This window comes from Eleginops maclovinus, chromosome 20, assembly GCF_036324505.1.
Source record: "Eleginops maclovinus isolate JMC-PN-2008 ecotype Puerto Natales chromosome 20, JC_Emac_rtc_rv5, whole genome shotgun sequence".
Lineage (NCBI taxonomy): Eukaryota > Metazoa > Chordata > Actinopteri > Perciformes > Eleginopidae > Eleginops > Eleginops maclovinus.
The window spans coordinates 22,873,036-22,892,685 of NC_086368.1; the positions used below are offsets into that span (position 1 = coordinate 22,873,036).

Sequence of the window (19,650 nt, forward strand, 5' to 3'; positions counted from 1 at the left end):
AAAGAGACAGGAGTTGTTGACGCAGCATTTGTTTGATTTATTTTACTTAAACAATTGTCCAATTTCGTCCTGGTTCATCAGCCATGTATTAGTATTGTTTAATACTGTATGACATGTATTAAAACAGACTGTAACAAGGAGTGTCTTGAAGTGTTTTTTTTTTACTGTACTCATTTCCAAACCGTAACGCTCTTACTCTGTCTTTCCCTGTGCCTCTGTCAGAGCTTGTGGTTGGGTCTGTGGTATTTTTGTGGTCTTTTTGTTTCAGAGACTACATGAAGAGCTCAAAGCTGAGTGAGGCGATAGCATCAAGTCAACACCGGTTCTGCCTCTCCTCTCTCCTGCACACAGGAAAGGGTCGCGCACACTCACTGAGACCCGAACAACCACCAACTCAGTCTTTCTTCACACTCCTCAATCACACAGGTGTGCATGTGTGTGTGTGTGTGTGCCAAAGAGAGGGCATGACAGCAAGAGATACACACTTATAGACAAGAATATATAGAAAAATAAGTATCTGCTATAAATGAACTTTGTATTGAAGATTATCACAATAGAGCTTATTGCTACACACTGGTGGCACTTCAACAGAAACTGAAGGTGATGCAAGTTTACACATCAAAGGTAAAAAAGAAACCAAACCCCGTCACTCACCTACTCAACTTCCGCAAAACATGATATTGACGATGGATGTACAACACCCACTTCCAAACCTCTTTCTCTTCTTTTCCATACCTCGTTTACAAATACGAGCATTTTGAATCAAAGGGCTTTTTAGTTATCTGAACACGCGTCATAAATGTCATTGGAGACACACACAGCGTTTGGCATCAAAGTTAAACCCTACTCATTCCTGTTGTTGCAACAGAGCTCTGGAGCAAGGCGTCAAAGTGTCATTTTCCTGTGGATGACTTTGGCATTTAACTGTATGTGCACATTTGAATTGTATAGATGCTAATTTTATAGACAGTAGGCACTAAATCAAAAATGGATTCCCTGATGTCTATGAAACGTGTTAATAGATGCATTTAATAACATGTAATACAATACGCTTTCATGGTATAAAAAGAGGAGTCACCATTGTAAATTATTGGAAATATACCATTTTATTGATTTAACAGAATTATACTCACAGAAAAATGCACTTGACAACGCTGTTTAAAAACGAAATGCAAAAAAACACAAATAATTACCAAATAAATCAAAAAACAAAAGAGCAAATATCTTTTTAAAGCTGTTTAGTTGTCCATTTTCTTTTGTAAATAAACTGATTAGGTCTAGGCTGTTAGGAAATACTGCTCCTTTATGTTCAATTTAAAAGATCAAATAAAATAAAAAGCCGCAGATTGAAAAAGCTATTGCTAAAGCACCAGGATGAATGATGATGTCATCTGCATATTCACAAATCCCCAAAAATATTATAGATGAAAAGTTATAGCAAAGAGTTTAGAATTGAACGTGATGTAGCTTTGGAGCTGTCTTGTAATAGGTAAAACAATAAAAATATATTACAATATGTTACGAGGTTGCTGCCACACATCAACGTCTTCTCTGACTGGCGCACATTTGCCGTCATTGAAGATGGCATCTTGTTAGCAGAGGGGACATTCATGTCCTTCGTACTTCCCTGGACGTCACAGCAAGTCACTACAATCAAAAAGGCAAGTGTGAGTGATGGAAATAGGACATACGTTTAATACTCATCCTGCATAATTAACCTGTGATTATAGCACAAAATGGCCAATAGATTTGTAAGTATGGAGATAAAAATCACATACAATAAATGTTGTTAGAGCTATAAATGAATATATGAGGTACATACCTTGAGTCTGTAGATTCAGTGTGTGGGTCATCTAACGCCTCCTTAATAGTTAAAGACAAAAGAAGGGTTAGGGTTAGGGTTATCTTATTTTCAACAAAAAGGAAAAATGAAAGGATATTTCCACCATTTGTAGAAATGTACTTACTTCACAAAGTGGTGTCGACACTTTTTGGGTAGCCCTATAGCAAAGAAAAAGAACCATTAAGTGATTCATCAAAACTTTTTTAAACTTAACTGCAGAAACACTGGATGAATACTCACGGCTGAAGTAGTACAGTGTGCCAATGATAGCTAGAAGAAGGGCTGCAATAAGTCCAACTAACGGCCAGAAAACCAGCGACCCACATCCATCTACAGCAAACATACACAGTACATGGTATAAAGTAAATGTATCATAGCTTCCTGCTTGTTGTTACGTAATAAGACCTATCATTACATGTTGACGTTAAACATATTAGTACATTTTCTGTTCAATTTGACCTCTTCCATTGTATTTTCATCATCAAAATCATTGAACAAGACGCATCCAATCCCTATTCATAGAAGAAAGTGCTTTAGGGGGTCTATAAAGTCACCTTTTTAAAATACAGAGCATCATAGTAATTGGACATCAACATGAACATCTTTTTCCCTTGGTGAAATAACTTACGCTGTGAAGATTTGTTGCAGCGGCAGACTGGCTTGATGGGCGGTTTGGGTTTTGTGTTAGTTTGTATTATTGGAGGGTTCTCTGTCGGATAAAGATCAAACGTCAAAAGCAGTTATAGCTTAACAGCAGTCAAACGAGAATTGAAGAAACTTTAAAGGAGAAAATGGGAACCTAGTAATGTCTAATCTCTCCCAGTTGTCTCATCTTTATCTATCAGACAGCACATTTTCTCTCTATGTATGTGCATGACTCTAGTATAGTCTTATTATTATAAGGCTAGAGGACAGTTATTCTTCAGATTACTCTTTGATAATGCTAAATAAACTCCAAGCACATCTATTAATTATACACAACATGTGATCTTAAAGTCGTCGACATTCAATAAATCTGGTTCATGTTGACAGACGGCACCAGCCAGTCTAAGAGAAGTACCATTAATATTTCTCATGAAAGCCAGTTACATGTATACACCTCCCAACAAAAGTAAAAACAGCAGTCACTGAGGTGTTTGTTTTTAGAATCCACCTGGTTGCATTGGACCACCGCAACCAGGGAAACAAGACCACCTCTGAGAAGCTCCAGGATTTTGGCCAGAACTGAATCTTGATAAAACCAATAAACATGTCACTTTTTTTTTTTAGAATAGTCCTTGAATGTGGAGTTTGTCTTAGTAAATATAAAACGACAGGAGGATGTGAGACCGTCTCCCCTGGATGAATTCAACACTGCTTGCAGAGGCATACGATTACTTTTGAAGTCACAATCTTCCTTGTTCCTTGTTTTAATTGTCCCTAAAATAATTTCGTCCTCCCCTTGAATTTAGACACTGAAACCCTCAAGGCCGCTTGATATTTCGTCTGATTTCCCCACTGTGAATGAAGTGCTTGAGATTTTAGCATACAAACCTCCCGGCCGGAGAAGAGTCCCGGGCTTCCAGGTTTCATTCTTTTTCTTGAAGACACAAGAATAGGTTCCTGCGTCCTCTTTTGTCAAGTTTACGATGGTAAGCGCAAAGACCTTGCTGCCCTTGCTGCTTAATTTGAACCATTTGTGGTTCACTCCAGGCCCAAGTACGACTCGGTCAGCATGGTTGCACTGGCCGATAAACTCCATCTTGCTGTGGTTTGAAATGCTGCGGAACCAGAAGACGGAGTCACAGGGGTTTTGAGCGCAGTCACACTCAATTGTCTGTGAACTGAACTCTTTGGGATAAAGAACAGTGAGGGGTTCTTGCAGCAGGGTCTGGCTCGAACCTAGGAGTGGAAATAAAGATATGATTGAGATTTCAACAACCACATTGAACAACTGCTAAAGTCCAGTATGGTACTTTAGCTTCCTACAGTAGCAGTCAGGGCTCTAAAACACTACAACGAAGTCAAGGCCGAACACTTAAACTCCTAAAAGTTGTATGTTATACCAACAGGGTTACTTTTTTAATGTCTCAAGGCGAGTTTTTCATCACTTGGTGTGCACGTTTTTAAATAACAGCGCAATGCAGTCTTTCTGCCGAACACAATAAGGCCAATTGTGAAATAATGTAAAAGCTCGGTACTCATGCTTCGAGCTAGGCAGAGTATACATCATAAAATGGTATACAAACACAACAACAATCACCAAAAGTGTAGCAAGAATGGAAACAAAGTCGAACAATGAAGAAACTTGTTGTATGTATTTCAAACTCAAGGTTTCAAGGTTTCAAGGTTTCAAGGTTTTATTTGTCATATGCACAGCAGATACAACGTATATGTTGGTGACATTTTGAAAATATTGCTATATGTTGAGACTGAGTTTCCATTTATGTTAAAGGGATTTACTTTTAGAATCAGTTCAAAAGGCTGTTTTGCGTGTTTTCAAGTCAGATATGTAGGCATATATACCTGTTGCAATCACTGGTCTTATGAAGTATGTAAAGATAAGCGGAAATTCAAAGGCTCCCAGTGCACGAAAGCCTAAGTCGTATAGAGGATCATTTGTTTAAATGCACACGTTACGTAACTTTTCAGATTGCACCAAAGAGTTTGAATCTTAAATCCAACACAGTAGAAATACATTTCATATCAATGCCTTAATGAAGCGATTATATATATTGTTGATAAATTAATAATAAGTATACATATCGATACAGACAGGTAGAGTATTACCCTCGTTATTTATCACCACTCTACTTTCAATCTATATCTGAATACATTGATGTTAATGCATTAAAAATATCAATTATTTATACCAGTATATTTTGTACTCTTATGAAGTATAAAATAAATGTAACATCCGTAGCCATTAAACTATAGATTTAACAAATGCACCGAAAGGCGTAACGGTGTTGTAAAGTTATTAAAACCTTCCTTGTCGTGATTTTGACTATTACAAAATAATCTCAACTGTTTGCACAAACTCTGGTTAGGGCTGTGTTTGATGATTAAGACACAATCTATGATAAAAAAATCACCGAAGCGTAAGTTTGAGTAGACAGCAACACATCCCTCACTACAGGCCCCTGACTGAGTTAAGATCAAAAGAGCGCCTGAGGCTTAAGAAACGACAGAGGAAACTGAGAGTCTTACCTGACGTCCACAGAGAAACCGTCCACAGTGTCCATGCCAGCGGCAGCAGAATCATTTTGTCCACTCTCCAGTACGTGTGGTCGTGTCGTCTGTAGCTCTGTAGCTCTGTAGCTGAGGGACGGTGCTGATACTTTCTTTTCCTGCTGTCTGTCTGTCAGAGGTAATAAGAGGAACTGAGCTGAAAGTGTATTGAGTCGCCAAGGTAACACCCAAGTGTGGCACACACAGGGCCTATCAGAGTGGGACGCACGCACGCACGCACTCACACACACACACACACACACACACACACACACACACACACACACACACACACACACACACACACACACACACACACACACACACACACACACACACACACACACACACACACACACACTAGACACAGACCTCAAAAGTACATAAAATACCCCAAAAACATACCTGACATACAAAGTGATGGCAAACTTCTGAAGACGTGGTAATTTCTCATCAGAGTTTGTATCACACCCCATAAACAAGGAAAAAGGTTTATATTCAGGGAGCAGCTTGCAGCGCTGTGGTCTCTGCCCAGGTGCACGACCTAGAGTTCAGCAGAGTCCTACATACGCAGCTTCATGCCTCCCTGCAGAGTAAGGAGAGGGACTAGCAGCACATATACGCAGCCTGAACCTTAACTGCTCGAAACAAAGGATCAGTGATCCACGATTTTCCAGATTATTGTTAAATATTCATTGGTGTGTGTGTATACAGCTTCTTCTCTTATTCTTATAAGTTGGCGCATACTTGGCTTTTTTTGCATAAGTATGGGGTATCAAGTTCACCCACACACACATTGAGAAAGCACTCACATACATTCTGAATAGCCCAACTTGTCCAAGGTAAATTTGTATGAATTCAATCAGAAAAGACACTTTAATAAAGAAATACATCGTTTTCAATCAGTAAACTAGATACATGGATATTTAGTTTGAAGTTTTTCAGTTCAACTGTTAAAACAAAAGTGCATTTCTTTAGATGACGGCTTTTTCTTTTATGAATGCTTATAAAGATACACGAAGACTTTAGCTTTAAACATTTCTCTAACAAAATAGATAACACTTTCTGTAGAAATTAGTTTCATTTGAAGTTTTGGGCTGTTTTGTAGCAAACTGTCTTTTTTTGTGTACTCGGTGAAAATGCGGGGATCACAGGCCTTTCATCTAAATCAAATATCAGACAGAAAACAGTCATGTACAGAGCCATGGTCAGCTGGAACTCTTTACCAGTCCACATAATTCAGGAAAATTCTCAAGTACATTTTAAAAGGTTGCTCAAACATTATATGAGCATTACAGAGTAAAATGTAACTGTGCCTGTGGTTTGGCCTTGTGATGATGGCTAAAATGTGATGACCATTTTTGTTTCACTTCATATACCATTGTTCATATGATGAAATGAGTTGTTCTATTTTGCTTTTAGTTTTGTTTAATGTTTGTTCTGTGTGTGTGTGAGGACCCCAGGAAGAATAGCCAACGCTTATGCTAGTGCTAATGGGGATCCTAATAAAGAATAAGAATAAGAATAACAGGCCGAAGTATTGGACTATGTTAAATACATCTCAGCCTGCAGTTACAGACGCAGCACATGAAGAGAAGACAGCTAAGTTCACTTTTGACAACATCTGAATATGGAATGAATCATTCAGGACTATTATTTTCAGCTTTAACCAATTTGCCTAAATATTGATGATTCATGTCAGAAATCAGTAATGATAAACCACAAAGCAAAATGTCTTCAAATTGTTGCCAAAAATCAGTCTAATTAATTCAGGAACTTATTTACAATTATAAAACTGTGAAAAACAGCAGATTTCACAAAGTTTGGACTTATGAACAGCATTTTGGAGAGACCTAATCCAAGTCTCTAATCCAAATTGTTGTTGATGTATTTTGTTTGAACCAATCAACCTTTTCCATTTCACTCACTAATCACTTAAGTTTAACTACAAAATGTTACAATTCAGTTTTGTTTGGATGTTCTCTATAACGTTGCTGATCATGAATACCCAAAAGCTCTCCCAGCGACTTTTTGAGCTGTAAGGCAATGCAAGGCAAGGCACATTTATTTATACAGCACCTTACAGCACATGGCAATTCAAAGTGCTTTACAAAACAAAATGGACAACATTGAGAGGCAAATGCAGCAGAAACATAAAATGGGATTTAAAAACAGCCATTAAGAAGCAAAGATAGTGTGATAAACACAACAGGTATGAAAAACATGAATAAAAACCACACTTAAGCGTGACATATGAACAGCTCAATCAAAAGCAGCGGTAAAAAGACACGTTTTCAGTCTGGTTCTTAAATTAGCAAGAGTTGTAGCCGACCTGCAGGATTCTGGGAGTTTATTCCAGACAGTGGGTGCATAAAAGTTAAATACTGCTTCTCCTTTTTTAGCTTTCACTCTTGTGACAGAAAGCAGACACATCCCAGAAGACCTGAGACTCCTGGATGGTTGATAGTTTGGCAAGGGATCGTTAATGTATTTTGGGCCTAACCCATGTGATGCTTTAAAAACCAGCAGCAGCATTTCAAAATCAATCTGTACTGTATGACTTGCACGGGTAGACTGCATTAGATTGCTGTTCACATTGAATAAAACAAGCCTTATATTGAGTTCTTTACGCCACGAAAAATACACGTCCCTTTTAACAGCTGTCCTAAAGAGAGGACTGACTGTTCAAGTGTCTGGTTATCCAGTGGAACTTTCCATGATAATGATTGTTTCAATAATTAGTGTTGTTTCTGGATTGTTTTGTTTCTGGATTATTTAGTGTTGTGTGAAAAGTGAGGGCGTAGAACGGTCTGGTGAGGGTCTCAAAGTCGGAGGATGTGGGCACCTTATACCTCTACGGGGGTCTACGACACGAGCAAGATAGGTAACGAGACCACAGGATTCTTTGAAAACAGGAGATCTCAGGGGGCTTAGGAGCTGCTCTACACCTCGCCGAGCTGTGAGGCCTTTGTTGGTCTGCTGCTCCGACGCTTTAAGTCAAAGCAGCCTTCGTTTATTTTCTCTATGTTATCTTAAAGACAGTTTGGTGAAAAGATTCATATTTTCAGAAACACATTATGTCCATAGCAAATGTGTCACAAACTGTTAGTGGTTGTCATTTGCAGAGCTTTAAACTAAAGTCCACACCTCACTTAAGAGGGGTTCATGCTAAAGGGATCTGCAGAAGTCTTTGCAAAAGTTGTTGAACTGTAATACACATTAGCAAGCCGTTTCACGCATATTTTTGATTTACTGCACTACTTTGGCTTGATTCGTGGATTACTCCTGCTCTCCAGCTCAAACACGCCAAATCAGGTGCACCAATCAGATCTCAGCATGCTAGTTTGATCGAATATACAGCAATACATCACACAAATGCTAGATGTCACGGTAAGTACACATACTGTACCTTAAAAAAGTCTTCTGCAGATAAGTAAAACATGTGTCTTTTAAGGATGTTTAATCCCTGGGCCTGCTTTGGCAGTTCCTTTTTTACTTTTTGTAGATATCAGAATACTTCTAAAGAGTGCATAATTGCCGCCGACCTAAAACTTTTTATTTAATATCTTGGTTTTAAGCCAAAGTAGGTAAGTAAGTGGCCTTAGATAGGAAAATTGCACAGCGCTTACTGATAAAAAAAATGTTTGTAGAGTGATCCACAAACCACCTAGCAGATATTGTAAGAAAATAGAGCTGTTTAAGGACAACACATAGTTTTAAAAATAAGATTGCTGTGCCAAAAAGGCTCACCTAGCGTCTGTGTTTTGACTGTTGGGGATGTTTTAAACTGTTCAGGATTTATTTAGAACAACCATGGTGTTTTGAGTGGATCCTTATGAGTCAAGAAGATTTTTTCAGTCATCTTTAAGTACTATATTAAACTTCCTTCGTAGACGTTATGACAGACAGCATGTGAACATAGGAAGTCTGTGAAGAGCTGTCCTCATTCAAACTGTTGCACCTGTCTGACCCCAAACACTTGCTTTATGCATGTTTGCAAAACAACATCCATAAAGCATACGCACAGTGCACTACAGACTGGGGCAATGTCTTGGTATTGTATTTGTACAATAGTTTTGATGGGAATCGGAACTGGTCATATTTGTATCTGTCTAATATATCCATCATGTGCTGAACCTGTCCATGCTGGCATCCTTTCAGCACATGTTACTCTGAGTTAAAGCACACAGAGCTTCAAAAGAAAGAAAGGACTGATGTTCTAACATCTGTGTGCTTTTATTTGCTTTACTGATGCTGTGAAGCTCGACAGTGCCATCCACAGGCTGCTAAAGGCATCACAATCATCAGCACAGACAGAAACATATGGATGTGTTGAGAGGACTTTCTGATCATTTTAAATTAAGGCGGCAACAAAAAAAGATCAGAAATAACCAACAGTTAATAAAGATGTGCAAATAAATTAAATCAACAATATAATTTAGTATCAGAGAAAAATAAATTGTAGGAAACTTCTTCAAACACAAACATAAATTAGCTTAACATGGCTAGCCAGCTAGCACACCTATGGAGAGCAACACTGTCAGAGTAAACACTGCTTTATAAACTGTATATAAATATATATTTTTGTGTTGATTTACGAGATTTCCAATGTTATTCTCATGATGACATCTGTGTTTTGCTTAAAATGTCAGCAGTTCAGCAGCCCAGGATGGAGTCGTCCCACAGCTTCTCCTCCTCTGTCCTTGTGTCTGCTTTCTCTTTCGTTTTCTTCTTCTCTTTCTTACTGTATTTCACTTTAGGCGTTTCTTCCCCCTGCTCAACATTCATTTCAGGCTGAATATTCTCCTCTGTCTCCTTTCTATTGTTCATCATATCTCCAGGCGTTAAATTGTCCATCACCCTTTCCCCTCCGTCCGCTTCGACGTCCTCCTCCCTGAATTTATTTTCCTGTCTTTTCCGCTTGCCAGGACTTTTCCTCTTTTTCCTCAACCCTCCTGAATCCTCTTTTCTCCTCTCCACTGAGTCATTATCTCTTTCCCTCCTCAACCGCTTCCTCCTCTTCTTGTCCTTGTCCAAGTCCTCATCTCTTGCTCTCCTGTCTCTCTCTCGTCTGGATCTTTGAATCCTCCTCTTTTCTCTGCGCTGGTGTTCGCTGTCACCACTGTCGCTTGTGCTGCTGCTATAAGAGGAGGAGGAAGATGATGAGGAAGTATACGAGGATGAGCTCGACTGCTTTCTGTGTCTCCTTCTCCTTGTGGGCTGACCAGTGAAGAGAGGAGGGCCTGGGTGGACCGGAGTAGGGCGATTGTAATCCCAGCCATCGGATGGCCAGGAGGGGCCCTGATACGGAGGACGCCACCCTTCAACAGGGTAGTGACACCCAGGGCGGGAGGGGTGAGGAGGGTGAGGGATAGGAGTGGGGTTGAGCCTGGGTTTATTCGGTTCTAATAGTTCCCCTTTGTTTAATGCGTCCGCTCCTTCATCCTCCTCTTCCTCCTTTTGTGTGACTTGCCCGGCCTTGGGTGCGATTCCACGAGCTTTCTGAACCTGAATGAAATCGGCCAGCTCATCCGCAAACGTGCTGTAGTCTTTCTGTTGGGTTTTGCACAGGTGAACAACCTTCTTCTCCCTGCACGAAAACATGGAAACAGGAAGTGAGTGGATATGCGATTGTGTGATGAATGCTGATGTTACACTTACACAGTAACCACAGTAAGAGTAATATTTGGTAAAAGCAAAATATGTCAAATATATTTTCTAAAGACCTGATTAATAAAAACCTTGTTTGGTACAGATCCTTTCAAATAAATCATACCATGATCATGTATGGTGTGTGAGTGCAGTGCAGATATCATCTTACCTGCTCTGGTGTTTGTTGCCCTGCATGTGGGCCTGGTACATCTCAACAGAGTTAAACTGGATGCTACACATCTGACACATCAGGGAGTTGGCTGTACATAACAGAGAGTGGGTGAGGAGGAAAAGACAGCTTAAATAAGCACATAAAGACCTCAAAATCCTTTCATTCAGATTCTACTAGGTTTGTTTACAATCATATTAACCCTGAAGAATTCTCAACTAAAGACATGTTGTTCAATCTATAAGTGAACAAAATAAAAGTTAAGAAACTGACACAAGAACTAAGGCTAACATTCAGCTACACTGTTTATTGTCTAACATAGCTGCAGATGGGCTGACATCCAGCACCAGTTTATTTTGAGAACGTTTTCAAGCAAACGCCTACCTGATAGAAGAAGATGGTCACTGCTGATCAATGTTTCGCTTCCATTCAATTTCGGTAACAACACGAATACTGCTAGTTATGAAAGAGATTCTATGAGAACTTATGCTGTAAAGTGTACAAGGAACCCTCTAGCCTCCTATGACTCTGTAGTGGCATCTACCATCTTTTATGGTGTGGTCTAATGGGGCAGCAGCATCTCGGCTACTGAGAGGAAGAGACTGAACAGATTGGTTAAGAACTATGTGCTGGGGAGTCTCTAGACACTTTGGAGGTGATGGGAGACAGGAGAATGGCAGCCAAGCGGTACTCCCTGCTGGACAGTGTGTCCCACCCCCTCCAGGAAACCCTGTCTGCACTGTTCAGCTCCTTCAGGCTGATGCACCCGCGGTGTCTCACGGAGAGAGATACCTTCCTACAGCAGTCAGACACCACACAAACGCTCCTGTTATGTGCAATATATAAATTGGAAATGTATTACAAAATTGTTTTAATGTTCAATATTATGTGCTGTCCTTTGCAATAGTGTTTTATAGTTTTTTCTCTAAATGTATTCTGATTCTGATTTTATGCATCTATAGAAATCCATTAATAATGGACACAGGCTCTCCTCAGCATCCACACATGCCCCCCCTATCTGTAAAATGAGAAGCAGGACCCCCTGTTACCTTCTTGGACATTGTCTCCGAGGTCTTTGAGCAGATCTTGTCTGGCCTGATTCCTCTGGTGTTTGCGTCCATTGTAGTGCTGCAACGCCATCTGGGGATTGTTGAAGGAGGCAACACACAGAGCGCAGTACTTGTTGGGGTCCTTCAGATCAACATCCTTCCTCGCTGCAGTGTTGGGGGCTGACGGGTCTGGAAGATGGTCCGTACCATCCTCTGGGAACATCCTGTCTAAAGCTGTGGAGAGAAATCATCAATTGTATTAATAAGTGCTGGACTTTCAGAAATTAAAGAGTTGCTTCACCCCCGAAAAATCTTCAAGAATTCAAGATTAGACAGGTAGAATAATTATGAATAGAAATTAATGTTTTGTAATTATGCCTTTAAGCAGAACTTAATCTACTGCTAGTCTGTAAATAATATACATAACCCCTTTTTACTTTTCCATCACAAACCACACACTTGCCTGGGGGATGAAGACCTTGTCTGCGGAGATGTTTCGCATGGACTTTTCCTTCATAGTGGGATTTTGCCACAACTTGAGAGCTAAAGACCATGTTGCACAGCTCACAGAACTGGTCCTTATCCGTCGTCATGGTCCGCTGCAGAAAAACAGGAACAAAACTGGCTTCTCACGAGAAAAATATTTGTTTGAATAAGAGGAAAACAAGATGTCGTAGACCATCCTTTAAACATTCTGTGTACCTCTTATGAGATCATATTTTACTGAGCAGGATAAAGCTACGACCCTCCGACTGTGTATAAAGTAACATCTCTCAATGCGTGCTGACCTGAGGTCCTGTGGACTCTTGGATCTTCTCGGTTCTCTTGGCCTGCAGGTACACTTTGAGCTTCTGAGCATGTTTCTTTCCCTGCATTTGGGGGATAACGAGACATTAGTACAAAGGCTCGGACCTTGTTAGCTCATTGAAACTGCCCCACAGTTTCATGACTGGAAAGCAGCACACACCTCGTAGTGGGACGTTCGCTGAGTTTCAGCAAGCATCGCAGCATCACACACATGGCAGTAGTCATCCATGAGGAGACTCTTCAGCAGCTCCTCTTCAGTCTCATCTCCTGCGAGGCAGAATACTGTTACAACTGAGCCACAGAGAATAACCTGAAGGGCAAAAGGCTACTAAATTATCATATTAATTTACATTCATTCACTGCAAACGATATTAGATTGTAAAACAAATCCAAAATAAAATCGGACTGCGTCCCTACATTTGCTGATTGTGGTAATACGATGATCAATTAGATTTGGAAAATTAGAAGCTGTAGAAAAAAAAAAACTAACACAAACTATTTTCCTTGATTGAATAAGCAAAAGGTCACAGAACAAGACAGCAGCAAGAAAAACAGCTGTTGATGTAATGTATTGTTTAACGTTATTTGTATATAAATATGCAAACAATATTATTTTGAATAATAAGCTTTGTGCTTCCATCATTAAAATTCCTAAATTGTCACAGAATTTTACTTGAATAATTCACGCTCAACTCTAACCTCCTGAAAAACTGTTATTTCTATGTGATTAATGTCTCCTGCCGTCTTGGTATGCAGAAACGTTCACCCAATTTGTCCTGATCATCATCAATAGTGTACATTGTGCTCAGCGTTTTGTTTTTTCCTCAAATGCAATTAACAAAAATATTTTGGAGTTTAAATTTTAAGGATTAAAATAACATGTTGTCAATTTCTAGGAAATTAGATGTTACTGTAAGTAACTGCACTTAGTTAGTTTGCTATTATAGCTTTTAATAATAAATAACTTAACAATAACATGGTTAGCTGTAGTTTGATGAAGTGTTCTATTTGAGCCAATTGAAGAACATGACAGATAAATGTTTGTATGAATGGTGATGAATGAAAATGTATAAGCAGAACTACAAATATTTGTTGATTACCATAATTGTCATTCCACAGTACTGATTTTAAATCAATTACCTTATCAAATTCATTCATTGAGAAAAAAAAAAGAGTTCAATGTATCAAATGCAAAAAAAGTGCCTGTATTTTTTCTATATACATACTGCTATATTAAATGATACTGACAATTAATAGTGCAGCCCTGAGGTTAAGAAAAATAAGGGATTGGAATAAGGGCATGTAAAATAATTTCCAAAAAGTCACAATTTTGAATTTTAACTTTCTCCTTTGTAATGTAATAGAAAGAAGAAGAAAAACCGTAGCTCTGATCTGGGACTACAACGACTACACGAGTTGAAAACGTCCAAATGAAATGGTAGTAAATAAAGGCGGACGTAGTGTTGATGTTTAAACCTTTAAGACGACGCCCTAAAATACACCATTTATCTCTGTGCCTTTGTGAAATATATACATCAATTAAACTAAGGGCTGCCTGAGTAACATAATGAATTAACACTTTGATGTATACTGCTGACATTCATATCTGCTGATACATTTCAAATACTGTACTTACCAAAATGATAATCACAGTAGCAGTTATCAGAGGGAAGTTCTGTAAGTTTTATGTAAGCTGTGAATATGAGATTTGTTTGTCTTCACACGCTTGTCTTGAGAGCATCAATTATTTGACTTGTCTTAGAGATCACCGAAGATTTACAACCATTTGAATCATTAGACTGAATGACAGCTGATGAGGGCTAAATTCCTTCAAAATCACTACCAAGATAGTTTTAAAGACTATAGATGTCGCAACAAGCTAAACAGCTCTATCAGTCCATTCTGTCGATATGTATATATGCACTAACAGCATTGCCTTTTTAACAATACAATCCACAAATGTAATTTCATTGAAGTGACTGATTCAAATCAGTTAAGGTATTACCATCTGTTGCCAGGGAAACCTAATTTAACTTCACCATTGAATGTATTTAAGGTTATGAGGTGGCCTCTAAATGCTAGCTGTCAACCCTTGGTTGAAATATGACTAAGGTTTAAATTCAAAAAACAGGCTGTTGGGTTTTAGCAGTATGCTGACATTAGCGTGCAAGAAAATTACCGTTAGCAACTGACCAACCACTCCCAGACATCTGAAAACAAGAAACGGTCATCTTTTAACTTTCCATTGTTTCACTTGGTTGTCCAACGTTACAGAAGGACGGTTTTTTTTATTATTATTTTACGAGTCATGTACGCACGGACCGGTATTAGAAGCCCCAACTGCTAACGTTTGAGCTAACGTTACACAGTTGACGTTCGCGTATTTAGCTAAGCAGCTAACTCATCCGTAGTGTTGAGCCTGCTAGCCAGTTAGCTAAAGAAGCTAACGTTGGCAAATCAGACACCGTATGGCTTAATGTTCACGTTGTAGATAAAACTCACCTTCAACCTGGGCTCTATCTGTTTGAGTGTTTATTACTTTGTCAGCACCTATGGCAGAAGCCGCGTTAGGGGTACTAGTTATGTTATTTTGAGCCTCTGACTTCGCAAGGAGCGGAGTACAGACACTTCTGTCCTCCATGTTTTGGTTTAGCTGCTTGGTGCGGTCGCAGTGACGTCACATTATTATAGAGACCATCCCATGTTTAGATAAATTCACTTTACAAAATCTGTCTGTTTATAACTAGACGATACCTTCTATATCAATTATGCTTTAAGACATTATCAGTTAATTGAAATACAATAATAAGTTAAGATCAATATTATACTTACCTTTAACACATTTCCTACACATTACGATTCCCAAGACCCAAATTGTATGATTATGAACAGAAAAAAGCAATTTTATATTTGAAATTGCTTTTTTCAGCCCCTGATTTGGTTTGATTTCGAGTTTTTAATGGTTACTTCCCTTGTTTATACGTGTAGAATTTACATAGACTGTCGGTGAGTCAATGGAAAATACTCAGAAAAGGTCAATTTTTAAATGTATTTAATTATTAATTATAATAATATATTCACATGAATGAAATACAGCTCTTATTATTTCAAACAAATGTTTACAGTCAAAATTATATAAAATAATAATATAGTTGGGTTTTGGTCAATATGCCTTCCGTGCATGCTGGCTCCAGCAAACCAAGACACTGAGCAAGCATGCAATACCTAGACCCAAACTATCTAAATTTTAGTATTGTTGCTTTTTCTTCAATAACAACAACAACAACATTCTATTCACAACACAGACCAGAGACAGTTTGGGACATTAATAAAAGGTCATATCAAAATAAATACTTTATTTTAGGACATTACAATTTCAACATTTGTTCGTCACAGGTGTTATCCATGTAATGCTGGAAAATAACCTAAATATGAGATCAGACGATCAACATAAAACATTTTTACACATCACGACAAAGACGCCGAAGAAGGAGAAGGTCACTACAGGTAGAAAAGCAGTGTAGAGTGGACATCTGTCACTTCCTCTTCTGGAGCTCTCTGGCTAAGGCATCCAACTGTGGAGATTGGTGCAGCATAACATAAGAGTCAAGCACACGTAACTCAATAATACAGCCATAGCATGTTGTTATGTACAGTGTGTAGCTATTTCAACATTACTTTAAGGGGGGCGGTATCTGTGTATATGTGAAGAGGCATTCTTGTTAAGACAAATTCATCCAAATAAAGCTATGTTTTGTACAACCTGGATAAGGTAATGTTTACTTACAATAATGTTTCTCAGTATGCTTCTCCTCTGGGGTCTCAAGTAGGTGCATTCTCCGGCCTCACACAGCTTAATCTCCTCTGAGGTCTGCACATGAAAGAAGATTCAAGAAGTAAAGGTTTTTTTTATTCTCAAAAGGGAAATGCTGGGTGAACGAGAAAACAAAATCGGATCCCGACCTCTGACGTGGTGAAGGAGTCCAGCTCCCTCTTGCCTCCGGGGTACCAGCCATGAGACCAGTGCTGGGCGCTGGACAGCTGAGCCCCAACGCAGAGAAGCACCCCGAGCAGCAACAACAGCCGAGACACACTCATGATGTTCCACCTGAAGGACAAGGCTACATTAGCTCTGAACACAAGAGAATATCATACTTGAGCCTTTGGTATCGGATTTGGAAATCAAATCAAATTGCAACGTGTCTAAACACTTTATCAGATTTTATCATTCAAATTTAGAATAGCTTTTCTCAGAATGTTTGAGATGTAAACGGCATTTTTCTTTTGCTGCAATACAAATAAATCAAACTACATCATGCTGTATGGAAAGTAAAGCTGTCTGTCACCAGAAACTGTATTTATTTTGCAACAATATCAAAAACAGTTGACTACGACACACTAATGTTACAATTTGAATATTTCTTTGCTTGCATTTTACTGCAAGCTTCCTTTAGCATTTCATGTTTACATTTGAGCTCATTTGACTGTATTTCAATTTCAAGTACTTGCTTGCCATCAATAAACCAAATACGGTATAACATTTGGAACATTTTAAGAATCATTTTAGGGACTTTAACAATGTATTGCCCTTAAATAGAAACTTTCCTGTAAAATCCTGTTGTAATAATTACGCTATACTATTATGCTATGGACAAAAAGAAATATACAGAAATTTCAGGCCAAATGTCAAACATCAGTCTCCTAAAATCAAATCTTTAACTTAGCCTGAGAGACACCAAGAGAGAGTTGAAGCTCAGTCTCCAACAACATTCATTGTTATATTTATTCCAACATTAACAATATATGTTTTAGTATAAACAGAAAGCAGTCAAACTATTTCAAAGTTTAAGTGTCCTTACCTTAGTCTCACCACTTTATCACTACAGGTGTCCCTTGACGTCCTGACAGAAGCGCCCTCAGCTTTCCTTCAGTTGTTCAGCTGCTTAACAAGTGTACGACACAGTTTAACAAGTGTACGACCGTAGATACTCTCTTTACCCTCATACTCCTGAATATATATGTACCCCTCCAAATGCACATTGCCATTATCACCCCCTAATGGCCCCGCCCATCCCTGACCCCTTTGGCCCCTCTGTTCCCCGGTGGTGAAATGAACAGCCCCTGGGGACAAGAGGTCCAGGAGACATGGACCATTCTAATTATCTCCTGCAAACATGCTCTGACACCCCTGAATGTACGTCTGCTCACTTGCATCACCATCATCCACGTCTAAATACTGACACCCTGGCTGAATAAGAAAACAAATAATTCAGTTAGCAGATTAAAGTCAAACAGTATCAGTGAAGTAAACTGTTTTAAGTACATCAAAGCGCACAGTCTTAAGAAACATTTTAAAACTGGAAAATGTCCCAATAGGTAATTCACTGCATATATTATATAAGTGTAAGAAGAAGAAGGCGACATAACTCGTGAAATTGTGTACACGAAAATGAGTTTTAGGAAAAACTGGGGTTCAAACGTTTTTGGTTTCTATAATCTGGGCCCTGCCAAGAATGATCTTTGTCTAATAGCAAGCAAGTAAAACTTTATTTATATTGCACATTTTAGTCTAGTCGGAAGGGAAACAACCACTGTATAGTGTTAAAATAAAACATAAAACCTTAACAGATACATTAATTATACATCTGGATTCAAACCATTGAGAATTAGGAATCAACATTTAAATGTTTAAGGTCAACAGCCAAGCAAAATGAATAGTCTATTAATAGTTTAAAAGACTAGTGAAAGGGAACATAGAATCATAGAATAAAATAAAAATAAAAACACTTAAAAGTTTAGATCAAATAAAAATAATGGTTTAGAACATCAAACATTGCTTCAATTTCCTCTCCCGTTTTGACCACATCGACCCATCACACATCCTCACTTTAACCTGAATGACCCTCTCAGTCAGAGGCCTCTGGTGACAGGGGAACAAACAGTGGATCCCTGATGAGATCCATCCCAATTAGAGGAGGCATTTCCTTTTCAGAGTTTTACATGCAGAAGCATCTCTGACTCAGGAAGTGACTGACAGCGTGACGAGCTGCTGCTGTTGACTCAGGTCAGCTTCCAGCCTGAGTGATGTGACACGAGGCTGGTTGGTGTCAGGGATTGCTTAAAGAAAGCAAACTCCAACATGCGTCACTGATGAGACCACCTGTTAATTTGAGAGGAGTTACATTCAAATGTCTCGGAATTAACATTAACAAATGAAACATACAGGGATAGATAGCTTTATTGCTATCTGCAAATATAATGTGCATTTCCTGCTCTTTTTATGTCTAAATTGACAGTAAGAGCTTTGTCAATTACCATAAAACATAATGAAATACTAGATAAAAGAAACTAGTAGATCAACAGGTTCCTAATCCTCAATCACTCAGTTGCTGGCCTCAACAGCGGCCACTGATACAGACTCTTATGTTCCCATGGACACTGTGTTTTACATTTATTTATACGAAACATCTTCGTGATCATATTTGACAATGAACATTTTGACAAATACCCTTTTATTGCATTATTTATTTCCCTACAGATCTCTTTTTAAAGTGTATATAATATTTCTCCTTCATATGTTGTACTTGTACTTTTTAACTCTGTTTATGTATGCACCATTGTACGTCAAAGCAAAAAGGGATACTTCTGCGATTCAAGATTGCACTTAAATAAGATTAAGCAACTCAATCATCAAAGCAGCACCTGTGTGAACCACACTGAATTTCCCCACGGGGATTAACAATTTTATTTGATCTTAAACGCAGAGATTTACAGACTTTGAATTAAAAAAATAAGCTGTGCACATAAATGATAAATAAATGTCTTAGACTTATAGAAAAACGATATAAAAGGAACTCAGAAGACATTATTCAACTGGCTGATAGAGTACACTTTAAAATCATGTTTAGGATTTTACCTGA

At 38.6% G+C, this 19,650-nt stretch overlaps 3 protein-coding genes across 3 annotated transcripts; all 3 read right to left on the bottom strand.

Moving 5' to 3' along the window:
- Positions 1-1,080: 1,080 nt before the first annotated feature.
- Positions 1,081-5,229, bottom strand: cd8b (cd8 beta). Its single transcript, XM_063909938.1, has 7 exons — positions 5,033-5,229; positions 3,377-3,724; positions 2,472-2,552; positions 2,084-2,173; positions 1,968-2,001; positions 1,823-1,863; positions 1,081-1,647 (listed from the first exon to the last, which is right to left on the bottom strand). Exons 1-6 carry the CDS (start codon positions 5,085-5,087, stop codon positions 1,854-1,856), a joined length of 618 nt encoding a protein of 205 aa, XP_063766008.1. The 5' UTR covers positions 5,088-5,229; the 3' UTR covers positions 1,081-1,647; positions 1,823-1,853.
- Positions 5,230-9,270: 4,041 nt separating this feature from the next.
- zmat1 (zinc finger matrin-type 1) lies at positions 9,271-15,393 on the bottom strand. Its single transcript, XM_063911793.1, has 7 exons — positions 15,233-15,393; positions 12,891-12,997; positions 12,712-12,792; positions 12,387-12,522; positions 11,924-12,157; positions 10,875-10,965; positions 9,271-10,643 (listed from the first exon to the last, which is right to left on the bottom strand). The coding sequence occupies exons 1-7, from the start codon at positions 15,369-15,371 to the stop codon at positions 9,710-9,712; spliced, it is 1,722 nt and encodes a 573-aa protein (XP_063767863.1). The 5' UTR covers positions 15,372-15,393; the 3' UTR covers positions 9,271-9,709.
- Positions 15,394-15,977: 584 nt separating this feature from the next.
- On the bottom strand, positions 15,978-17,704 carry gnrh2 (gonadotropin-releasing hormone 2). The gene is made up of 4 exons (XM_063911236.1): positions 17,590-17,704; positions 16,694-16,838; positions 16,518-16,601; positions 15,978-16,305 (listed from the first exon to the last, which is right to left on the bottom strand). The coding sequence occupies exons 2-4, from the start codon at positions 16,826-16,828 to the stop codon at positions 16,267-16,269; spliced, it is 258 nt and encodes an 85-aa protein (XP_063767306.1). The 5' UTR covers positions 16,829-16,838; positions 17,590-17,704; the 3' UTR covers positions 15,978-16,266.
- Between the last annotated feature and the right edge of the window lie 1,946 nt (positions 17,705-19,650).